The 22,061-nt window shown below is 43.1% G+C and overlaps 1 protein-coding gene across 1 annotated transcript; it reads left to right on the top strand.

The window, feature by feature from the left end:
* The first annotated feature begins 19,946 nt into the window (after window positions 1–19,946).
* Window positions 19,947–20,441, top strand: LOC100758392 (diphosphoinositol polyphosphate phosphohydrolase 3-alpha). Its single transcript, XM_035449799.1, has one exon. It carries the CDS (start codon window positions 19,947–19,949, stop codon window positions 20,439–20,441), a length of 495 nt encoding a protein of 164 aa, XP_035305690.1.
* The last annotated feature ends 1,620 nt before the right edge of the window (window positions 20,442–22,061 follow it).

The following is a 22,061-nucleotide window of genomic DNA, read 5'->3' as shown; positions in this document are numbered from 1 at the left end:
ATGAGTAGCCTGGTGAAAGTCAGTTATCAGAGTCCTGCCAGTTGTTTCTGGGAGAATGATCTCCATCAACCTGTGGGTTTGAGCTGCCCATTTCTTCTTTACCATGGAGTCTTAGGCAGCACTGGGTCATGATGGTATATCATCAGAGTATCAATCAGCCCCACTGGTCTTAGGACTGTTGTTGGCCAATCAGGTGAGAAGCCAAGCAGCAGAAGACAGCAATTTGTAGGGGAAGCCAAATAACCTCTAAAAGAGCCAAGATTTTTAAATATCTTCTTTCCCAGGAATGAGAATCCCTCTTTTTCTCTATAGATCATACCATGGACATTCCTGGAAGTAAAAACATACGGACTTTTACATATGTGTATATGGTAGTGGCCTTTTCTCCACCTGAGAGCCTGGGTCAAATCAATCTGTTCTACTCTCTGGGATGAGCTACCTGTCTTGGGCCCAAATCAGTTAAAGAAAGTAACTGCTGCAGCTCCCAGGTACCTGTTCTCATCTTTCATCACCTGACAATCATGGATGAGCAGCTGCATCATCAGGAAACAGAGTAGCTAAATTAACAGTGGAGGCAGAGGGTTTCTCAAATCAGACTTGAGGGTGGGCCAAGATTAGGGCCTTGGACTGAGTCACACAGGCATTAGACAGCCAGTGTTCTGATGCTGTGAGTATACAATCTTGACCCAGAGTTAACTTGCTTGATTTCTTTCATTAAACTAGCATTAGCTGTCACAGCTCTTTGACAGGTAAGCCATCCTGTGGCTACAGGGTCCAATTGCTTGGACAGGTATGTCACAGGGTGCATCGATGGCCCCAAAGTTTGGGTTAAAACCCCCTTTGTCTTTTGCTTAGTCTCAATCCAGATTAGGAGCTCAATTTTCCACTTTGGGATGGTATATAGAGGCCTTTCTGTTTCCACAACTCTGGTATCCAGAGGTAGCAATAGCCAGCTGTACCTAGGATCTCTTGAACCTGTCTCTTAGACTTTGGAGTTGGTATCTGAAGGATGGTAGCAATCCTACTCTAAGACAGGTTCCTTTTGCCTCCCCTCAGCTGGTAGCCAAGATAGGTAGGTAGCCTTTCATAAAGTTGGGCTTTTTAGCTGACCTTTTGTAGCCCAAGGTCTGTAACACTTGTAGCAGTCCCTCAGTGGCTCTTTCATAATCTATTTTCCCAGGAAACATCTGACAGAAGGGCAGGAGGTCTGCATTTAATGTATGTAAATCCTGGGACAACCTGGTCCAAGCATGTTGCCCACTGTAACCTCCCACTGGGTCTATCCATTTAAAGGCAAAAATGTGTTGACTCACCTCTGCCAATTGGAAGCTGAAGAATGCATGTTTTAGGTCAAAGACAGAGTACAACTGTTTCTCTGGAGGAATCAGCCTCATGATAATCAGAGGTCCCAGGTTTCTTCACAGGCAGAAGAGCTGTATTCTAGGGTGACTGGCAGGGGATCAGGATTCCTGTCTCAGGACAGGGAATATGGACTGCAATTTCCCCTTTTGTGTCCAGGGTCACTGGGTATTGTTTAATATGGACACGGGTAGCTGAACTGGTAGGATCTTGGTGTTTGGATCAGTCCTGGGGTGGGGTGGGGTGTTGGTTTCTGCCCACATGTCTGAGAATCTTTGTTGTTAGTCTGAGAGTCCAACTGTTGGGACCCAGCCCCCACGGGGTCTCTATGAGTTGTTTTCCAGCATAACCACTGGTACCTCCTGTTTTCCTGACCTCACCCCATTAGCATCAATATCCTGTCGTGAACCCTTTGACCTGGGGTTTTTGTAAGTTTGTATATAAGGCTGATCCACAATAAAGGTGAGAGACATTCTCTCAGAAAAGGACCAGGTGTCTTGTCGTTCATCCAAATCACCAGGCTTTTGCCCAATACTCAGACTCAGTGGTGGCCAAGAGCAGCCACATCCAACCATATCTTTTGATTGGAGGCAGAACTTTTAGCTAGGAGATATTCTGACAGAGGGTAGGACACCAAAACTTTGCTGGGTATCTGTAAGTCTAACTGTGTCTCATCACCAGAAGGTGATGATGGCTTTCAGTTTATAGGCAGAAGGTCGTGTCTTAATCAGTTCTCTATTGTTAACACCCTCTAAATTACCTCAGGCAACTGGGACATGCTTACACCTTTAAGCTTTTTAAAAAACTTTTATAACTTTTTTTCTACTTTCTGGGGCCAACTGAGTGACAAAGATAAAGAAAATCTTTTTAGTAGTTGTCTTTAATCCTTTAAAATGGACCTAGTGAAAATTGTTTAAAGTCTCCTTGGTCAGTCAGTTTTGAACAGAAGCGAAAATCCATTCTGTCCAGGCTCTGCATTGTCTGGCAATGATATCCCTGCCTGGTCCAGGGTCCTGGTGTGTGTGTGTGTGTGTGTGTGTGTGTGTGTTGTTATCTTTGGTTTTTGCTGTTGCTTGTTCGTTTGTTTTTAGAGACTGGCATATTTTATGAATCATTGGTTAAAAAGGAGACATAAATATGAAAGAGAAGGAGTGAAATTTTCTCATTTCCTTCTGGCTCACCCCAGGGGAACTTTTCCCCTTCCCTGGTGTGCCTTAGAACAGGCACAGAGCTGAGGGAATGCTCACCTGAGGGAACTATTTCCCCATCCCTGTGTGTACTCTGCTTAGATAGTAGAGGGCCCTGGATGAGAAGCTCGGTCCCTCCCCACCTCCACATAGGCACCAACCCTGACCTTGATCAGGAGTCAATCAACAAAACAAGCAAATGTTTCTGCTCCCAGAGTGGGACAAGTACAGGTTTTTTGGGTTTCTTTAGGTGACCTGGCAGAGAAATTTCCAACCTCTCTCCTATGTTTCCAAACAAAAGGCACCTTAACCAGATTCACCTCTGAAGGTGACAGACCAGGAGACTTTCTAACTCATTTCTTTTGGGGGTGGAGGTGTCAGAACTCCCTAAAGTGTTAGGCAGGAATTGATCAAAGAGAGCCCTTAGAACCTGGAATATCTGAAGTTGTGCACCCCTTATGAGTCCCCTGACTCAGGTCCCTGTGGTAATTTGAATGTAATTGGCTCCTATAAGCTGATAGGGAGTGGCACTATTAGAAGGTGTGACTTTGTCTGAGTATATATGGCCTTGTCGGAGGAAGTGTGTCACTGTGGGGACAGGCTTTAGGGTTTTTATGCTCAAGATACCATCCAGTGTCTACTTCCTGTTGTCTTCTGATCAAGATATAGCCAGTACCATGTTTGCTTGAGTGCTCCCATGCTCCCCATCATGATGATAATGGACTAACCTCTGAAAATGCAAGTTGCCATCTCAATGAACTGTTTTCACTTTTAAGAATCACCTTGGTCATAGTGTCTATTCACACCACTAGGAATCCTAACTAAGATAGTCCCTGACAGTAAGGGGCATAGTTCGTAAGTCAGGGGAAGGGGTAGGCGCATGCCTTTAATCCCAGCACTTGGGAGGCAGAGGCAGGTGGATCTCTGTGAGTTCGAGACCAGCCTGGTCTACAAGAGCTAGTTCCAGGACAGCCTCCAAAGCCACAGAGAAACCCTGTCTCGAAAAACAAAAACAAAAGAAAAGAAAGAAAAGAAAAAGAAAACTCAGAGAAAATCCTGACAAATGGAGTGGATCAAGTGAAAAACAGAATATTATAGGACTTGAAGATAAAATAGAGAAACTGAACCACACATGCAAAGAATATGTAACAAAAATAAACACAGGCAAGGAACATGATGGAAATATTGGAGACAATGCAAGACCAAATCTTTGAATGATAGGTACAAAGGAAGGAGAAGAATCTCATGCTTTGATCAGATCATCAACAGAATCACAGGAAAGAACTTACTTAAATTAAGAAAAGACATACACATCCAGATAACCACAAACACACAGCACACCAAATAGACAGGACCAGAAAACAGAATCCCCATTGCACATTATTGTTAAAACACCACGGATTGATACAGAATAAGAAGAGAGTACTGAAAGCAGAGGGAAAGAGAGAAATCACAAATTACATATAAAGGAAAGCCTGTTAGAATACATCCAATTTGTTAAGGAAACTTTAAAAAGCCAGAAAAACCCAAGCAATGTACTTCGATTTCTAAAAGATAGCTGATACCAACCTAGACTACAGAACCTAGCAAAACTACGCCAAATTGGAAGGAGAAAGCATGGTTTTCCATGACAGACACAAGCTAAAAGAATACAGGTTTACCAATGAGATCTATAGAGGACATTGGGAACAACACTTTGGGCTGGAGAGAATAAACATGGAAAGGGAACTATAAAAAGAAAACAAATGGAGCTGTAATTATTGAAGCACAAAATGTACAAATAATACAAAAAGCAACATCCCCATGACAACAATCAGCACATACTTTTCAATAATAACTTTAAACATTAATGGCATCAACACCCTAACCAAAAGACTCAAGTTAATCAAATGAATTAAGAACAAAATAGACCTTTGTGTTGTATAGAACTTCAGCTTACCTTCAAAGATAGACACTACCTTAAAGTTAATGGGTGGAAGAACTATTCCAGGCAAGTGGAACCAGGAACCAAGAAATCATTACTATCCTAATACCTGACAAAGTAGATTTTAAACTGAAAAAATTCCCAAGAGATAAAGGACACTATTTTAATCAATGGAACAATAAATCAAGCAAACATTATAATCTTAAACACTATATATATATATACACATAATTTCATAAAAATTGTACTATTGGATTTAAAAAGACACACACGTAGATTAACTCCAATATATTAACAGTTAATGAAGTGATTATCACACTTTCTCCACTAGAGAGGTCAACTAAACAAGAAATAGAGAAACATCAGAAATAATGGACATTATACATCCAACTGACATAACATATCTACAGCCATTCCCCAGATGCTAAATATCCATTCTACTCAACAACCCAGGGAAGCTAGCTAAAACAGACCATATCCTGGAATACAAAGCAAATGAATTAACTCCTTGGATTCTATCTGACCACCATGGAATGAAACTTAAAATGAATAGTATAGGAATCCCCAGTGCTTCTGCATATAAAAACTCATAGAGATCAAATAACACTCAAAAAGAAATCAAGACATAAATTTAAATATTTTTGGAATTCAATGAAAATAAAAACAACACAAGAAAATCTCTGATACATATTAAACAGTCCCACAAAGGAAATGTATAGCTCTAAATTCTTACATTAAAAAATCACAAAGAGCACAAATAAATGAATTAAAGATGTAACTCAAGAATTTGAAAGAATAAGGACAAACCAAACCAAAATTAAGTAAATGGCAAGAAATAAAAAAGTCACTCAGAAATTAATGAGATAGAATCAAAATAATACAAAGAACCAACAACTCTAAAGGCTGTTTTTTTTCCTGAATATAAACAAGATCGACAAATTTTTGGTCTAACTAAGCAAATCAAAGAAAGATAATCCAAGTTATCAGTATCACAGATGAACAAGGAAACACTGAAACAGACTCCAAGTAAATTCAGAACATTGTAAAAGAATACTTAAAAGTATGTTCTTAAATCAGAAAATCTAAAAGAAATGGATAGATTTGTAGATTCATGGAAACAAGGACAATTAAACTAAGAAGAGATAAACATGCTAAACAAATAAGGAGATTGAAACAGTTAAAAAAAAATCCTTCTGACTCAATAACTCCCTGCCTCAGATGGACTAACAGCAGAATTCTACCAGATTCGAAGAACTACAACCAACTTATGAAAAATTTCAAAAATATAAATAAAAGGAACATTTACAAACTCCTTCCAAGAAGCAGTATTACTCGGACAGCAAAACCATGTAAAGACACAACAACAATAAAAATCACACCATAAGCCAATATGCCTGAAATACATTTATTCAAATGTCTTTATTAAACTACTTGCAAACACAACACCAGTATATATTAAAACTATCATATATCACAATCTAGTTGGCTTCATTCAGGAGATGCTGGGAGGGTTCACCCTCCCAAGAAATATAATAATTCATATAAATGGACTGAAAAAAATTTACATGATCATCTCAATAGTACAGAAAATGTCTTTTACAACATTTAATATACATTCATGAGAACATGAGAAGAACACAAGATGAACAAACCTCTCATGGGCATAGATAGGCAAAAATAATATTGTGAAAATGGCTACTATACCAAAAGCAATGTACAGGTCTGTAGTAATAGAGACAGCACGATACTGACCAACACACAGACATGTAGATCAATGGAACAGAATAGAAAACCTAAACATTAAGTTCAGGTAACTAATTCCAAGCAAACTGATGTTTGAAAATGACAGCAACCCCTCTGCCCTCTGCTTGACACTTGAAAGACTTCATCCAATAGCTGATCAAAGCACAAACATGCATCCACAGCTAAGCACTGAACCATACTCTTGGCATCCAGTTGGGGAGAGGGAGGAGGGATGAGCAAAGAAGCCAAGATGGTGCTGGAGAAACCCGCAGAAACAGTAGACCTGACCTAGTGAGAGCATGGAGACCCTAGTCATAAAGCTGGGGAAACAACAATGGACCAAACCAAGCCCTCTGAATGTGGGTGCCAGCTAGGAGGCCAAGACAGTCTATGGGACCTCTAACAATGGAGGGATACTATTGCAGTCCAGATACAGCAAGGAGGGTAAAGGCCCTCTCCCAAACGATATGACAGACTTTGAAGGTCCCTGGTAGAGGGCCTCATTATCCCTGGGGAGGAGTTGAGAATGGGTTCAGGGGGTTGGTGGGGAACATGGGAGGATGGGAGGGTGGGGGAATGGGGGAATGAATATGTAAAAAGAGAAGAAAAGGACAGCAAAACATATACCAGAGAAAAGACAGCAAGATCTGTGAGCTCTCATATTTTTATACCAAGTTATTAATGTTAAAGACTTGATTTCATGTCAACTTGCTACTCACTGGGTCACAGTATCCATGCACATTATAGACTATTTCAGGCAATGGGTGGCATCAAGATAAATGGGTGACATGAAAAATAAACTATATGGGTAATTGTGGCTGCTCTTGACCACTAAGTACGAGTATTGGGCAAAAGCCTGGAGATTTGGATGAACAAGACTCCTGGTCTTTTTCTGAGAGAATGTCTCCTTCCTTTATTGTGGAGCAGCCTTATATACAAACTTACAAAAACCCCAGGTCAAAGGGTTCACAACAGGATATTGATCCCAGTGGGGTGAGGTCAGGAAAACAGGAGGTACCTGTGGTTATGCTGGAAAACAACTATTAGAGACCCCATGGGGGTTGGGTTCTAATATCTCCCCCTTCTTTTTATATATAACAAAACAGTTACCAAGTAAGAACTATAAGATTTTAACCATTCTATTTTAGTGTATTACTATAACTATCTATCTTCAACTCCATCAAAGACCATAGAAGTATAATATATAAACTCTAGAACTGACAGAGACGCCTTGCTTCCTAGACAGTCACCCAAAGTTTCTTGGTAACCTTGGGGCATCCATCTTTAGCCGACAGGCCACAATGTGTCTGGCAGACTTCTCAGCAAAGCAGGAAATTCTAAACTGTCCACCTGCATTGGTAGTTTGTCATCTTTTTTCTGTGTCCTGTAGAATGTCTGGCAGACTCTTTCATGAAGCAGGAAATTCTAAACTGTCCTGCATTGGCAGTTTGTACTCCTCCATGAAGTAGGAACTCTTTTTTTTGTGGCAATGTACTAAGGCTGATTTTAATGGTGGCACAATAGAATACAAGGTTTCACTTAGCTTGAGCTTATAGAAAGATTTTCATCAGCTTGAGCAAATAGCCTTAAAACAGAAAGGGACCCAGACCAGGACCATTAAGAACACACAGCATGGGATAAAGATGGTTTCTTGTATTTTGTAGGGTAAATTGACTGTTGGCTGGCATTTCAGCACTTCAATCAGCATGGGGAGAAGATCCTTTGTCTTGCGGATGCTTTTAATGGCGGCCAGCCTGTGCACACCACATCATTGCTGGCTGACTGGAGCCCGCAGCAGGCTCGAGTGGACAAAAGCATGGGATGCTAGGTCAGCTGGCTGGTGGTGCACAGCTCAAGGGGGAGGGAATCCTCAGTGGAGGATTTCCAGTATTTCTTTACCAGTACCTTGTCTCTTTAAACTTTCTCTGTGTGATTGACTGTGATCTCTAGAGGCACCCCTTCCAGTAACTTTCCAATCCAATTCTCTCAGGAGTTGAGGGACCCCTTTTCCACATCCAACTCTCTTAGGAGTTGAGGCACCCCTTTTCCAGTGCTTTTACAATCCAACTCTCTCAGGAGTTGAGGCACCCCCCTTTTGCAGTGCCTTTCTAATCCAACTCTCTTTGGAGTTGAGGTATCTATTTTCCAGTGCCTTTACAATCCAACTCTCTTAGGAATAGAGGTACCTATTTTCTAGTACCTTTTGACAATCCAACTCTCTCAGGAGTTGAGGTACCTATTTTCTAGTACCTTTTGCAATCCACCCTCACAACTCCTTACTTGCTTTCCAGCCTTCTGAGGGTGATCTCTCAGGTTCCCCTTGCTTTCTCTCAGGTTCCCCTTTCTTTCCCGATCTCGGTGAAACCTCCATTTGTGGCTGCTCTTGGCGAAAGCCTGGAGATTTGGATGAACAAAAAGAGGTAATTAAGTAAAGCTGTGATAACGATGCTATCTGCTTTTCTAATTTTTGTTCAGCAACTTTCCAAAAGATATAGTACATACTTGGTTTAAATCTAGGGGCATTCTCATGTAACTTGAGCCTCCATATTAATAAGAGCATGCTGACTTGCCAGTTTGTGCAAATCAGCAAGTGTTAGATGTTAAACTTATGCAAAATCTATGTTATAGAGACACAAACGTCAACAGAAACCTTTTTTCTTTTGGCATTATTCTTAAGGCATGTTGATTTTCCAATCTTGGCAAATTCTAAACTTATTTTGTAAGTCTCTCTACACCACATTCTCTTTTCCTTGTAGCATTCTTCAAAAAAAAAAGAAATTAAAATATTCTAATGGTTTGGAAGCACAAAAGAGCCCAGAGATCCAAAGCAATCCTGGTGGTAGGATTACTACTCCAGATTTCAAGATACATTACAGGTCTGCAGTAATACAAACAGCATGGTACTGGCCAACATGCAGATTTATGATCAATGGAACAGAATCAAAAAACCAAACATAAGTGCAGTTAACTAACACTCCAGCCACCTGATGTTTGAAAAGACAGCAAAATATACACTGGAAAAAAGACAGCATCTTCAACAAATGTGCTGGGAATACTGAGTGCTTACATGTTGAAGAATTAAATTAGACCAACATTGATTACCATGAACTAAAACTAACTCCAAATGTATTAAGGACCTGAAAGTGAAACCTGAAATGACAAAACTGCTTAAATAAAATACAGGCAGTATCCTATAAGGTATAGGTACATAAAAGGACTTTCTGGATAGGAGGACTCCATTTACCCAGGAATTAAGGCCAACAATTGACAAAAGGAGAAAATATCAGCTATATATCTGATAGGATCAATATCAAGAATAGACAAATACCCCAAATTACAAGAGTCAAGAAAACAAACACCACAGTTAGAGAATGGGCTAAAGATATGAAGAGTGCCCTTAAAGAGTAATGGCTAGACATATTTTAAAACATGTTCAATATCCTTTTCAACTAGGGAAAGGCAAATTAAAACTATTGTGAGATTTCATTTTAATACTACTCAGAATAGCTAAGTTTAAGAAAATCACTGAGAAGAAATGCTGTGGGGAAATGAGTACACTCCTTCCTTGTTGGTGGGAGTGCAAACTAGTGTAACCAGTCTGGAAATCAGTGTGAATGATCTGATAAAGGTACAAGATCCACAAAACCCAGTTTTATCATATGCCCAAAGGCCTGTACATCCAAACCCACAAATACTTGCTAAGCAATGTTCATTGCTGTTCTCATCACAATTGTCAAAAATGGAAACAACTTAAATGCTCTTTAGCTGATGAATGTATATTGAAAACGTTGGACACTGTCCAGGTTGTTTACTTTTTTTTATCAACTCAACACAGCTAGTGACATCTCAGAGGAGGGAGCCACAACTGAGAAAATGCCTTCATAAGATTAGCCTTTAGCCAAGTCTGTGAGGGCATTTTCATGATTAGTGATTAATGGGCAGGCCCATCCCATCGTGGGTGGGTCCATCCCTGGGCAGGTGTTCCTGTGTTCTATAAGAAAGCAGACTGAGAAAGCCATGAGCTAATAAGCCAGTAAGCAGTGTTCCTCCGTGGCTTCTGCTTCAGTTCCTGCTTCCAGGTTCCTGCCTTGAGTCCCTACAACGTCCCTCAGTGATGGAAAGGGGGGGAGTATTAATAACACTTAGGATGTTTGAAAATGCTATAAGAAACATTGTTTTATAGTTCAATAAAATGCAATATAGATATTAATTAAAAATACAAGATAAAATACAACATCGTATATATGTATACATACACACATGCATATAAAATTTTAAGAAAGTAACTCCACTTGAAATTATAGTACTCTTACCAAGACCCACAGGCTATCTTTCAAAAACTGCAGTTTCAGGGATGGGAAACCTTCCTTCTAGTTGCTGAAAAGGGGAGCTGAAAAGACAATCAAAATAATAAAGGTTATCACCATTTTCTGTTTCTCACAGGACTTGAAACCAAAACATGATTGTTGAAGATGCCACACACTTTGGACATAGACCTGGATCTAAACAGGAAGCCTTCTCTCTGAGGACTAGATGTCATAGAAGTTGAAAGAACTATTCAAGCCACCAAGGGACCAAAGCAATCTATACACTTACTTAGCTATAACATTTATGGATCACAGCAATATACAGAACGTCAAGATATCCCAAAAGGTGCAATAGTAGACTTACATTCTTGAGGCAAACAACAGCTATCTAATTGAACTTAAAGACAATCTCAATAGGAAGGAATTAATACCTGTAGTATCCAAATACCTTTGGTGGGTAGTCATGGAACCTAGAGTAGAACCTAGTACTACTACTTCCCCAAACTAGTATAATTACTAGATGCATTTAGAAATGCTCATCCTTAAAACTGTAGGTATACGTGTATAAGTATCACTCTTGTCCCTAATCAAAGCAGCTTCTTTTTTCAGCAGAGGAATACCATACAGAAATCCACAACTGGTCAAAATGCAGAGAACAAACAGAAGTGAGGCTCCAACCATAACTGATCCATCTAGAATATAGCCCTCACTGAAGGCTCATGGAACATTGCAGAAACAGCAGACGGAAGACTGGAAGAGCCAGAGGACTAGCATGTCACTGGGACGTACTGCCATCTATTTATGACAGGGGAGCTGCTCCAATGTAACTTTAACAACAAGGATACCTGAAAAGGACCAACACAATGACCCTATCAGTTGACCTGCCAACATGGCTGGGGGAAATTTCACAAGGCTCTATCCCTAGATGAAGAGCTACAGGGAAGAACTATAGCAGCATAATGGTTGCTGAGAGATGAAGAATATATCTTTCGCAGAGCTGAGGCCCCTAGCAAGCTTTATAATCCTCAATGGTCTACTTTAAACACATACACCTATGAGCAATGCAAAAACAGACTTACCGGGTAATATTTATATGAAATATGTATGTATGTGATATGAGATAATATGAGATATGAGATAATATATGAGATAATATGAGATAATAATCATTAATAATAATTAATTATATGAGATAATAATAATTGAAGATGATGATCGTGAAGAAAAAGAGGGAGAAGAAGAGGACAAGCATTTGAGAGGGAGAAATACAGGATGAGTTGGAGTCAGTGCAGCAGGAAATGATGCACATGATGTACAGACAGAACTCACATACAAAATTCTAAAATAAATTACATTAACAACTACAATAGTGTCTAGTAGTATAGAGCCAAGCCTATGACTACAAAAATAATAGGACTGTCTATCACAGTCGTGTTGATTCACATTCACAGAGACACACTACTCCTCCTTCTCCTGCTCCTATTTCCTCAATTTTTTTTTGTTTTCTCTTCCTTGCTCCTCTTGGCATAGCCAAGGTACCTTGTGCACATTTATGAATCAAACTTTACCTTGTTTTTTCTTGTTTTACTACAAAGTGTTTATGGACTAGGACCTTGGCATATTCTGTATCAAATATTCTACATTCCCAGGAGGTTTGGGCAATCAACATAGATTGAAATGTGAATATCCAAGATGCTCATCTACAAATTATAGGTGACATCATCTTGCATACAAACTTAACAAGAACTTAATAGGTGTTGGATGATTTCAAAAACTCGTGCACTGGTTCACAGACATAGGCATCTATTGTACAGGCAACACACCATATGCTGAAGTCCAATTTTCTATGCTTTACTCATCATATGTACTCAATTTCTTTTCAAGTGTGTCAAGCTCAAACCTAATGTTATGAATGGAACAGATTAATGGAAAAATATACCTTGTCTGAGTCAAACTGCACAAATAAGTAGCAGGGTTTGCTTTTATTTTATTTTATTTTAGAATTTCTAAGTTTACATCCATGGCATGCAAGCACAGGAGAGTTACTTCACAATGTTAAAATAGAATTTTGTGGAGCTAGATTGACACCTCACTCAATAAAGTGTTTGGCATAAAAGTCTGGTGACCTGAGTTCAATCCATGGAACGCATGCCAAAAAATAGCTGTGTGTTGGGGTATGTTGCCCCCATAGGGGTCTGCTGACCAGCTTGTGACTAGGAGCTTACCTAGCAGGTACAACCAGGTTTTCTTCCTTCCTTGAAGGCCTGAGTGCAAGTTCCTGTTATCCTGTTATTCACCCATTCAGTATTGCCTGATGGGCCTGGGAACCTGAACTTGTTATCTGGGTAGTTTTCCACCATCCCTGCTGACTGGTATATAAGCCCCCACTCTTGTTGGAATAAAGGGCATTCTCCCTGCAAGAAAGACCTGCTGTCTTGTCTTTATTTAAATCCTCAAGCCCCTAGCCCTATACTGTGGAAGTGTTGTAGTGCAGGCGCTACATGGGTACACAGTTGTTATTTCAATGCTGGGGAGAAGGAAAACGGGGAACATCAAATTTACATAGCAAACTCCAGGCCAATGAGAGTTTCAGTTTCAAAAAATAAGATAAAAGATGGACAGAATTCCAGGAATAAACCTGAGGTTGCCTTCCATCCCCCAAACAAAAAGATATACATATGCACCCCAAACATGCTGAATACACACAAGAAAGAAGAAAGGAATTTAAGGATTTGATTAAAAGGGAGTGGGGTGGATTGTGAGAGTCCTCATTTCAGTCCCAGCTCCATGACTTCAAGCTCTGTGGGAAGGAGGATGTGTGCTCTAACCTCCACCGCTTTCATTTAATCATCTGGGAAAACTGAATGGAGATCACAGGGATCACATGACAGTTTTCAGCAAAACGTGAAAAACAGCTGACACATGCTCAGTCCTTAAATAAAGAACCATGGATCTTCTGATACTGCAATTAAAGAGACAAAAGGCTGGTGAGCTGGCTCAATGGGTAAATGATCAGTTTGACCTCTAAGATCTATCTAAAGTTGTCATCTGACTTCCACACCTGTACCAGGACATATTCACCCATTCCCCCCCCCAAAAAAAACCAAAATGTGAAGCAGCTTAAAAAGACAAAAGGAAAAGAAGAATGTTTTATGAGAACATAGGGATCCTTACAGAATAGAATGTCTCTTGCAGTCCAGAAATTAGTGTGCCATTCCGGGATATGGACTGATAACAAAAAGCTATTGGTGGAAGTTTAGGAAACTTTATGACTTCTCTCCCTAGTAGCTCCTGTACTTTGGAAAACTTCGAATAAAACCTGTGATGTCTTCCTAAATGTTTTAAATAAGCTGGAAGATGGAAAGAAAGACAGTAAATGCCCTTTCCCACTGAGCCTCAAATAACCAGAAGACAACGCTGGGTCTGAGCTCACAACCAAGCTGCCATTGTGATATAAGTGCACACCTCTCCAGAGGAGGCCACTGCTGTTGGTGACATATGACACTTTTCTGAGAAACTAGGAGATTTACCATTTCCCCATCTGTTTTAACCTCAGACATCATTTGCCTTATCTTCATATTTATCGAGTGAACTTGCACCTTTTTGAAACAGCTGTTGACAATCACAAAACTTGCTAGCCTCTGAGGGTGCTGGTGGGTTCATTGTTATGTGGGCCTGCGGGTGGCAGGGTGATGCATAAATAGATTATATTCTGCTGGAGCTGGTTTGGGCTTTGGGGAAGAGAAGGAACCTTGACCATCACATTATGTCAGACACAGAAACCAACTCTGCAACAGAGGACCTGTGCTCCTCCGATGCAGGCAGGACATGTAGAAATCAAGCATTCCATCCCTGTAACAGTGCTAGGGACTGTGCTCTTTCCTAACACAGTGGGAATCAGTGTGCACTTCAGCAATCTTTGGTCGATGGGGCTGGAGAGTGTTCTGTAGGAGGAGATGCTGAGAGGCTGAGGACAAGGAGGAACCCCTGCATGGGCTGAGGAGCCAGGGCAGCCAGAATGGGGACAGCACTGAGACAGGAGCTGGGAGAAACTGACAGGGACTTCCTGAGCTGGACGCTTTCTGGACAGCCCATTCTATAAATCGAGGAATTTGATCTCATGTACCCGTCTAACAACTGCTGGATACTGGAGCATTCCATAGGCTGCAAATCTTAATGTTAGCCCTCCCCATATACAAGTAATGCTACCTTCTTAAAAGACTGGATAAAAGAAGGTAAATGCAATGCCTACTGCAGCATACATGAGTATTGTCTCTAAATACTAGTCTCAGGTTTGTGCTGTTAGTAATAAGAAGCCTTTTCTTTCAGTTTATGTAATATTAGAAATTGTTTTCTCATCCACACAACATCACATTATTCCCCAAAGGCACAGAAGAAGAGTCTCTGAATACACACTGACTCAAGCAGCAATCACATTGGAAATGCTGGGGTCTTTTGTGTTCCAGCCATTGTATCCCTGAGGAAACATTAGCTGAAATCCCTACTGGAGATCCACTATACAGCCACTGCCATTCCTGTGGGAGAAAAAAGTGAGTATGGTATACACAGAATGGAGATGGGGGGGCATGTGGATGTTGATGTAAAAGTCACACCCCCACCTGCTTGTGTGAAAAGATATAAGGAGAGCTACCCGAGGTTTAAGGAAGCTTCATTTCATGCAACTCACAGACTCAAGATCCTTTGGGATCCATGGGACTTTGTTCACAAAATTTATTTTGTCAATGTGTTTTGAGTCTGGTAGACACTGGGTTTCAGGGACCATGCTGGCTCACAGGAAAAAATGGTATGTTTCAGGCAAGCACCAAGCCTTACACTTCCAGCCAACATGCAGACAGAGTGCCATAGGATCATTCACTGGAGCTATGATAGAATAGAAGCCAAAGGGAACTTTCAAATCCAAGACCAGAGATTAAAACTCAGTGCGCAATGGGAATGAGCACAAGGTTCCAAAAGCCTTTTTGTTGGGCTTTGTTGGTGTCCCAAATCCTCCATTGGAAGTCTTGCCTGGTCACAGGAGATGGCCACTTCAAGCTACATATCCCTTACTATTTGTAGTCTTAGCTTGGATTATCCTGGTAGATTTCTGGGAGTTTGCCTTACACCAGGTTTCTATTTCACCCCCAAAATCCCCCCCACCTTTCCAATAGTCTCTTTCAGTATTTTCCCCTTTGATCCCCCCCTGAACTGAACTCTGATGTTCCTATACACACCCTCCCTCAGTCCACCCACAAAATCTCTTCTATTTCCCCTTCCCAGTGAGATCCTAGAGGCCCCCCTTGGGCCCTCCATGTTATCTAGCCACTCTGGGTCTGTGGATTGTAACATGGTTATCCTTTCCTTTATAGCTAATGTCCACTTACAAGTGACGACATACCATGTTTGTCTTTCTGAGTCTGGGTTATATCACTCAGGATGATTGTTTTTAGTTCAATCCGTTTGCTTACAAAATTTCATGATGTCGTTTTTAACAGCCGAGTAATACTCTATTGTGTAAATGTACCACATTTTCTTTATTCAGTCATTGATTAAAGGACATCTAGGTTATTTCCAGGTTTGGGCTATTACAAATAAAGCTGCTATGAACATAGTAGAGCAAGTGTCCTTGTGGTTGATCAGAACATCTTTTGGGTATATGCCCAAGAGTGGTATAGCTGCGTTTTGAGGTAGATGGATTCCCAATTTTATGAGAAACTGATATATTGATTTCCAAAGTTTCTGTACAAGTTTATACTCCCACCAGCAATGGAGGATTGTTCCCCTTGGTCCACATCCTCTCCAGCATAAAGCTGTCACTTGTGTTTTTGATCTTAGCAATTCTGACAGGTGTAGATAGAATCTCAGAGTCATTTTGATTTGCATTTCCCTTATGGCTAAGGATGTTGAACATTTCTTTATGTATTATATCTCAGCCATTTGAGATTCTTTTGTTGAGAATTCCCTGTATAGATGTTTACCCTATTCTTAAATTGGATTATTTGGCATTTTGTTTTATTTGGGTTTTTGTTTGTTTGCTTGCTTGCTTGAGACAGCCTTTCTCTGTGTAGTAATAGTACTACCTATCCTGGAATTTGCTTTGTAGATCAGGCCAGCCTCTAATTCACAGAGATATGCCTGCCTCTGCCTCCCTAGTGCTGGGATTAAAGGTGTGTGCCACCACTCCCAGATGGATTATTTTTTATGTCTAGTTTCTTGGATACTTTATAATTTTGGAAATTAGCTCTTTGTCAAATGTGGAGTTGGTGAAGATCTTCCTGCCTATGGGGTGTGCTGGAGTAAGAGTGGTGCAGGGATTGTGGGAGTGGCCAAGCAACAACTGGTCCATCTTGAGGACCATACTATGAGAGTGAGCCCAATCCTGACACTGCTTGGAGTTCCAGGACCTAGAGGCTGAATGGCCCAGAGACCTAGCTTAGAACTAAACACGATTTGGAAAAAAGTCAATGAAATTATTCCTAATGGTATTCTGTTATACTCATAGACTGGTGCCTAGCCAGTCATCAGAGAGGCTTCATCCAGCAACCGATGGAAACAGATGCAGACCCACAGCCAAACATTAGGATGAGCTCAGGGAATCCTGCTGAAGACATAGAGGAAGAATTATGGGAGCCAGAGGGGTCACAGATACCACAAGAAAACCAACAGAAACAACTAACCTAGGCTCATAGAGACTCACAGAGACTGAAGCAACAATCAGGGAGCCTGAATGGCACTGGCATAGGCCTTCTGTACATATGTTACAGTTGTATAGCTTTCTCTACTTGTGGGACTCCTAACAGTGGGATTAGGGGCTGTCTCTGACAATTTTGCTGCCTTTTGGTCGCTATCCCTCATATTGGTTTCCTTATCCAGACTTGATAAAATGGGAGGTGTCTAGATATATTGCAACTTGATATGCAATGTTAGGTTGATATCCATGGAAGACCTGCAGTTTTCTGAATAGAGACATAGGCCACTTCCTATGGAGGGATACCTTGCTCAGCTTAGATGCAGGAGCAGGGCCTCAGTCTTGCCCCAAATGTTGTGACAGACTTTGACGATCCCCCATGGGAGGCCTCACCCTCCCTGAGGAGTGGATGGGGGTGGGTGGGATGGAGAGTAGGTGGTAAGAGACGATGGGTTTTCAAAATAAAAAAAGAAATGGAGGAGAACAGGATAGGGGTAAGGCAGAGGGGAGGCAGGGGAAGGGACTTGGAGATGAGAAGGGAGGGGAAGCTTCTGTCAGGATGTAAAACAAATAAATTTTAAAAAGACTTGGGCTTCATTCAAGAGTTGCCCCATTTCATAGATGTGAACTATTAAGGGCAATGGTGTGAGCTTCTCTGAGGAGGAAGACCACCCACTAAGCAAATCCTGTTCTAGAGCGGTGACAGAATCAGACACCTTTTGGCTGTCATTTCAGTCCATTTTCCTTGCAGGGGTAACTGGCCCTTCATAGTGTGAAGTGGCATGGCAAGGAGCCACGGGCATTACTCCTGGGAAACATGGGGTACTCAGAGGTTTTTAAAAAGAAAAAGCTGGCATGGGAGTACATGCACAAGGACAATACCTTTCAGTGAAGTCAGCAGTCCTTTCCAAAGTGAACTCTTTCCCCTAGAAGACAGCTATGAACACCATCAAGCTAAACCACAGCCAACTGCAGCTCTGTACAAAAGTCAAACCTCCTGTAGGGAGGCAAGGTGATTTCAAGACAGTGCAGGCTTGCTTAAGGTGTGATGGTGATAACATTCAGTGCCTTCAGAAATCCAGAAGTCTACAGCAGAGAAGGAATGAGAGAAACCTTAGAGAAAATAAAAAAGCATGGTTAAAGTTTTGTGTTAATTTTGGACTCTGGGATGCTACTTCTCTGGCAAGAGGTCAGTGTGAACAAAGCACACTGAACTTTGCAATCTCCAAATGAAAAGCACTGGGCCAGGGCAATGGCTCACTAGGGAAAGTGCTTGGGGCTCAAGAGTAAGGACCTAAGTTCTGATCCCCACCACCCACATAAGGGCCAGGCTGCAGTCCCAGTGCTAGAGAGACTCTAGAAACTGAGACCCCGACTTCCTGGGGCTTTCTGACTAGTGCAGCTCAATTGGGGAATATCCTGTCCACAAAGTCATAATGGTGGGAGTGCAATGGGAGCAGTGGAGGAAGGTATCTTTGTCCACTGTCGGCCTAGACACCTGTTCAGAGAGTGAACACACACACACACACACACACACACACACACACACACACACACACACACACACACACACACACACCCTTTCGAGAATCACCAAACCCCTGGAAGCTCATCTGTGAGCAGGCCAGGAAAGGGTGCAGTGTGTGAGGATGGAGGCTCTTGACAGGGAATCCAAGATTTGTGGGGGTGCTGCTCCAGAAACATTTTGCAGTGGGGTCCCCAAGTTCAATGAATGAGAAACTGAGGACCAGAGAGGCTAAGCACAAGGGGAACAGGGGCTGTGTGCAAGTGTTTCAGGCAAGGGCTGAGCCAAGATGGTTGACAAGCCGCAGAAGAGAACCTGTTGAAGAAAGCAAGCTGCATGTGACTCAGCAAAGATTATTCTGGCAAGACTGCCATTGGTCATTGTGGCGACACCGGCCTTCTGCCTAGAAATAAGGCAGTGCTGTTCATGATGGGAGAGGACTATGAAGCAGCCCTCGACCCTGCTGCTTGTGCCTTTGTTGGGGAGGCCCGGGCCCCCCGCTGCTGCCATGTCTGGCCAAGACTCATACATGGTGGTGAGGACCCTGCGCAATGTCACAATGGGGTGCACCTCCCCAGCGCAGTGGGAGCCAGAAGCTTCCCAGTCAGAGCGGTGCAGGGCGTCTGCGCAGTGAGCCCCAGGCACCCCGTGTTGCCACAGTCTGGAGACCCCCGCCTCCGCCTCTCGCCCTTCGCTAAACGCTCGCGCACGCGCACCCGGCCACGCGCGCGCACGCGCCTCACCTCGCTCAACCCCTGCCTGGGCCGCAAGCTGCAGAACGAGCGCGCGATCGCGGGCAGGCGGGGGAACCAGCGGGCGAGCGGGCGAGCGGGCCGGGACCGCGCGCCGTCCATTCCACTCGGGGGGCTGTGCGGAGGAGGAGCCGGCTCCCAGCTCCCGGCTCCAGGCGGCGGAAGCGGCGCCTCCAATCAGGCGGCGGGCTCGCGACCCTCGGCGTGCCCGGCCGGCGCTGCCCGCCCCGCGGACTGACTGACGCGCCGGCTCGCCCCCGCCCCCGCGCCCGCCCCCGCCTAGTCTCCCCGGGCTCGGGCTCAGCTCAGGCTCTGCTCGGCTGCACTGCTCTGCGCTCTGCTCTCGTCTTCTCCAGCCCTCGCCAGGCCCTCTCCCTGCCCGCAGCGGCTCCTCGGCTGCGCGGCGGCGGCCCGCTCGACATCTGCAAACGACCACAGAGGCGGCGGCGGCGGCGGCACCGAGGATGAAGTGCAAACCAAACCAGACGCGGACCTACGACCCCGAGGGCTTCAAGAAGCGCGCCGCGTGCCTGTGCTTCCGCAGCGAGCGCGAGGACGAGGTGCTGTTGGTGAGCAGTAGCCGCTACCCCGACCGCTGGATCGTGCCCGGAGGGGGCATGGAGCCCGAGGAGGAGCCGGACGGAGCGGCGGTGCGCGAGGTGTACGAGGAGGCGGGAGTCAAGGGGAAGTTGGGCCGGCTGCTGGGGGTTTTCGAGCAGAACCAAGATCGCAAGCACCGGACCTACGTGTTCGTGCTCACCGTCACCGAGCTGCTGGAGGATTGGGAAGACTCGGTCAGCATTGGCAGGAAGAGAGAGTGGTTCAAGATTGAAGATGCCATCAAGGTCCTTCAGTGCCACAAGCCCGTGCATGCCGAGTACCTGGAGAAACTGAAGCTGGGCGGCACCCCCACTAATGGAAACCCGGCCGCCCCGTCCCTGCCTGAGAGCGAGCCCTAGTATGTACCGCTCCCGCCCGCCCGGACTCCTGCCTGTCGCCTCCCCGCACTTGCCTCCTGCCTGCCTGCCTGCCTGCCCGCCCGCCTGCCTGCCAGGAGAGCACCTCTCCTGCCCTGTGCGCCCGCACGGGCAGGAGGGAGGCTTCTTTTGTTTCCTTGGCAGGCAGACCTCTGAATCACGCTTGCAAACTGTCTCGGTTGCCAGGCGCTGTTTGCAGACAATTTGCACGTTTTTCAGATGCTTTTCTAATCGCTTCTTGGTGACACTGTAAAAATCTTGTGGTCAGCCAGAGCTGCATGGGATTTCGTGAAAGGTGCCTTAGCTGCTTGCCCTGCTCTTCATGGAGGGTGTGTGTGCTTGTGTGTGTGTGTGTGTGTGTGTGTGTGTGTGCGCGTGTGTGCGTGTGTGCGCGCACGCGCGCACGCGCGTGCGCATGCTTGTGTGCCTGTCTGCCCTGTGATGTTTTTGTTTGGGTGGTGATTTTTTTCCTTTAAACGCCCTTTACATGTGTTTGTGCGTGAGTGTGCGTGCGCACTTTTGATGTCAGGCTTGTGGTCTGTTTCTTAGTGGAGGCCTTTAGAGTCCTACCAGCTGGCGGGGATGGGGGGGGGGAGGCGGGGCCATCTTTTTTATGCTTTTCCCACTTGTTTTCTCATTCACAGGCTTCACAGTGAATATGACTGGAGGGCGTATTTCTAACAACGTTCTAATTGTGTTCTACAATCTTTAATAAATATACATGGATGGTGACACTAATTGAGCATTTTTTTCTATAGGTTACCTTTCCAAATTTTGGTACACATAGAATTGGATATCATTCTTTTCCCTTCTTGGCTCTCTGTTACATAAATCCATCTAAGTAAAATATGTGTAGTAAACAAAATTGATACTGTCAAAGAAATGAGTACAAACCTGCTTACCAAAATTATAGCTTCTATAAACCAAACATGTAATTTGATATCCTAAATAATGCTGAATTATTGAATATGGTTTTCACTAATTACCGAGTAATCTAAATTACTGAATAGATATTCCCAGTAACCTCAGTCCTAAGAATATGCAACAATCCTACAGACACCGGATTATTGCTTTATTTCTGTATTGTATACATAAAAATACCTCTCTTCCAAAAAAAAATGCCAGGAATATGTTGGGGGTTTAACCACAATGTCAATATTCTAGAGGTATTACACAGTACTATATATTGACATTTGAACTCTATTTAACTAATTTGAGGAGACTGCTGATTTAAGCAATTTGCAGCCTTGTTCTGTAATCATACTTTGATTCATTTAAATGCATTTGGATTGAGCACTACCATTCGCAGAAATTTTTTTGGGACCCACAGATAATGTTTATGCAGTTTCTAATACTCTGGTATTTCCCATTTCCATATTGGAAGCAAAAAAAGTTCTCTTTAAGTTCAGACCTATACAGTTAAATATCCTTTCTGGGGTTCATTCTAGAAAATAAATAAATGAAAGCCTCCAAATAATCTCACCTTTTAATAGAAGAATTCCAGCAAATTCAGGTAAAACTGCTGACATGGAAATAAAGCAAATCCTGTCTAGGTCTTATATTCTCAAAAAGTTGCACGTACAGGTGACTTTTCTCTTTGGA

This window comes from Cricetulus griseus, chromosome X (genome assembly GCF_003668045.3).
Source record: "Cricetulus griseus strain 17A/GY chromosome X, alternate assembly CriGri-PICRH-1.0, whole genome shotgun sequence".
NCBI lineage: Eukaryota > Metazoa > Chordata > Mammalia > Rodentia > Cricetidae > Cricetulus > Cricetulus griseus.
This window is presented reverse-complemented; position numbering and strand designations above follow the sequence as displayed.

Bases quoted from the DNA above. Each gene is read 5' to 3' on its own strand.
- LOC100758392 (XM_035449799.1), top strand. From the start codon at position 19,947: ATGAAGTGCAAACCAAACCAGACGCGGACCTACGACCCCGAGGGCTTC.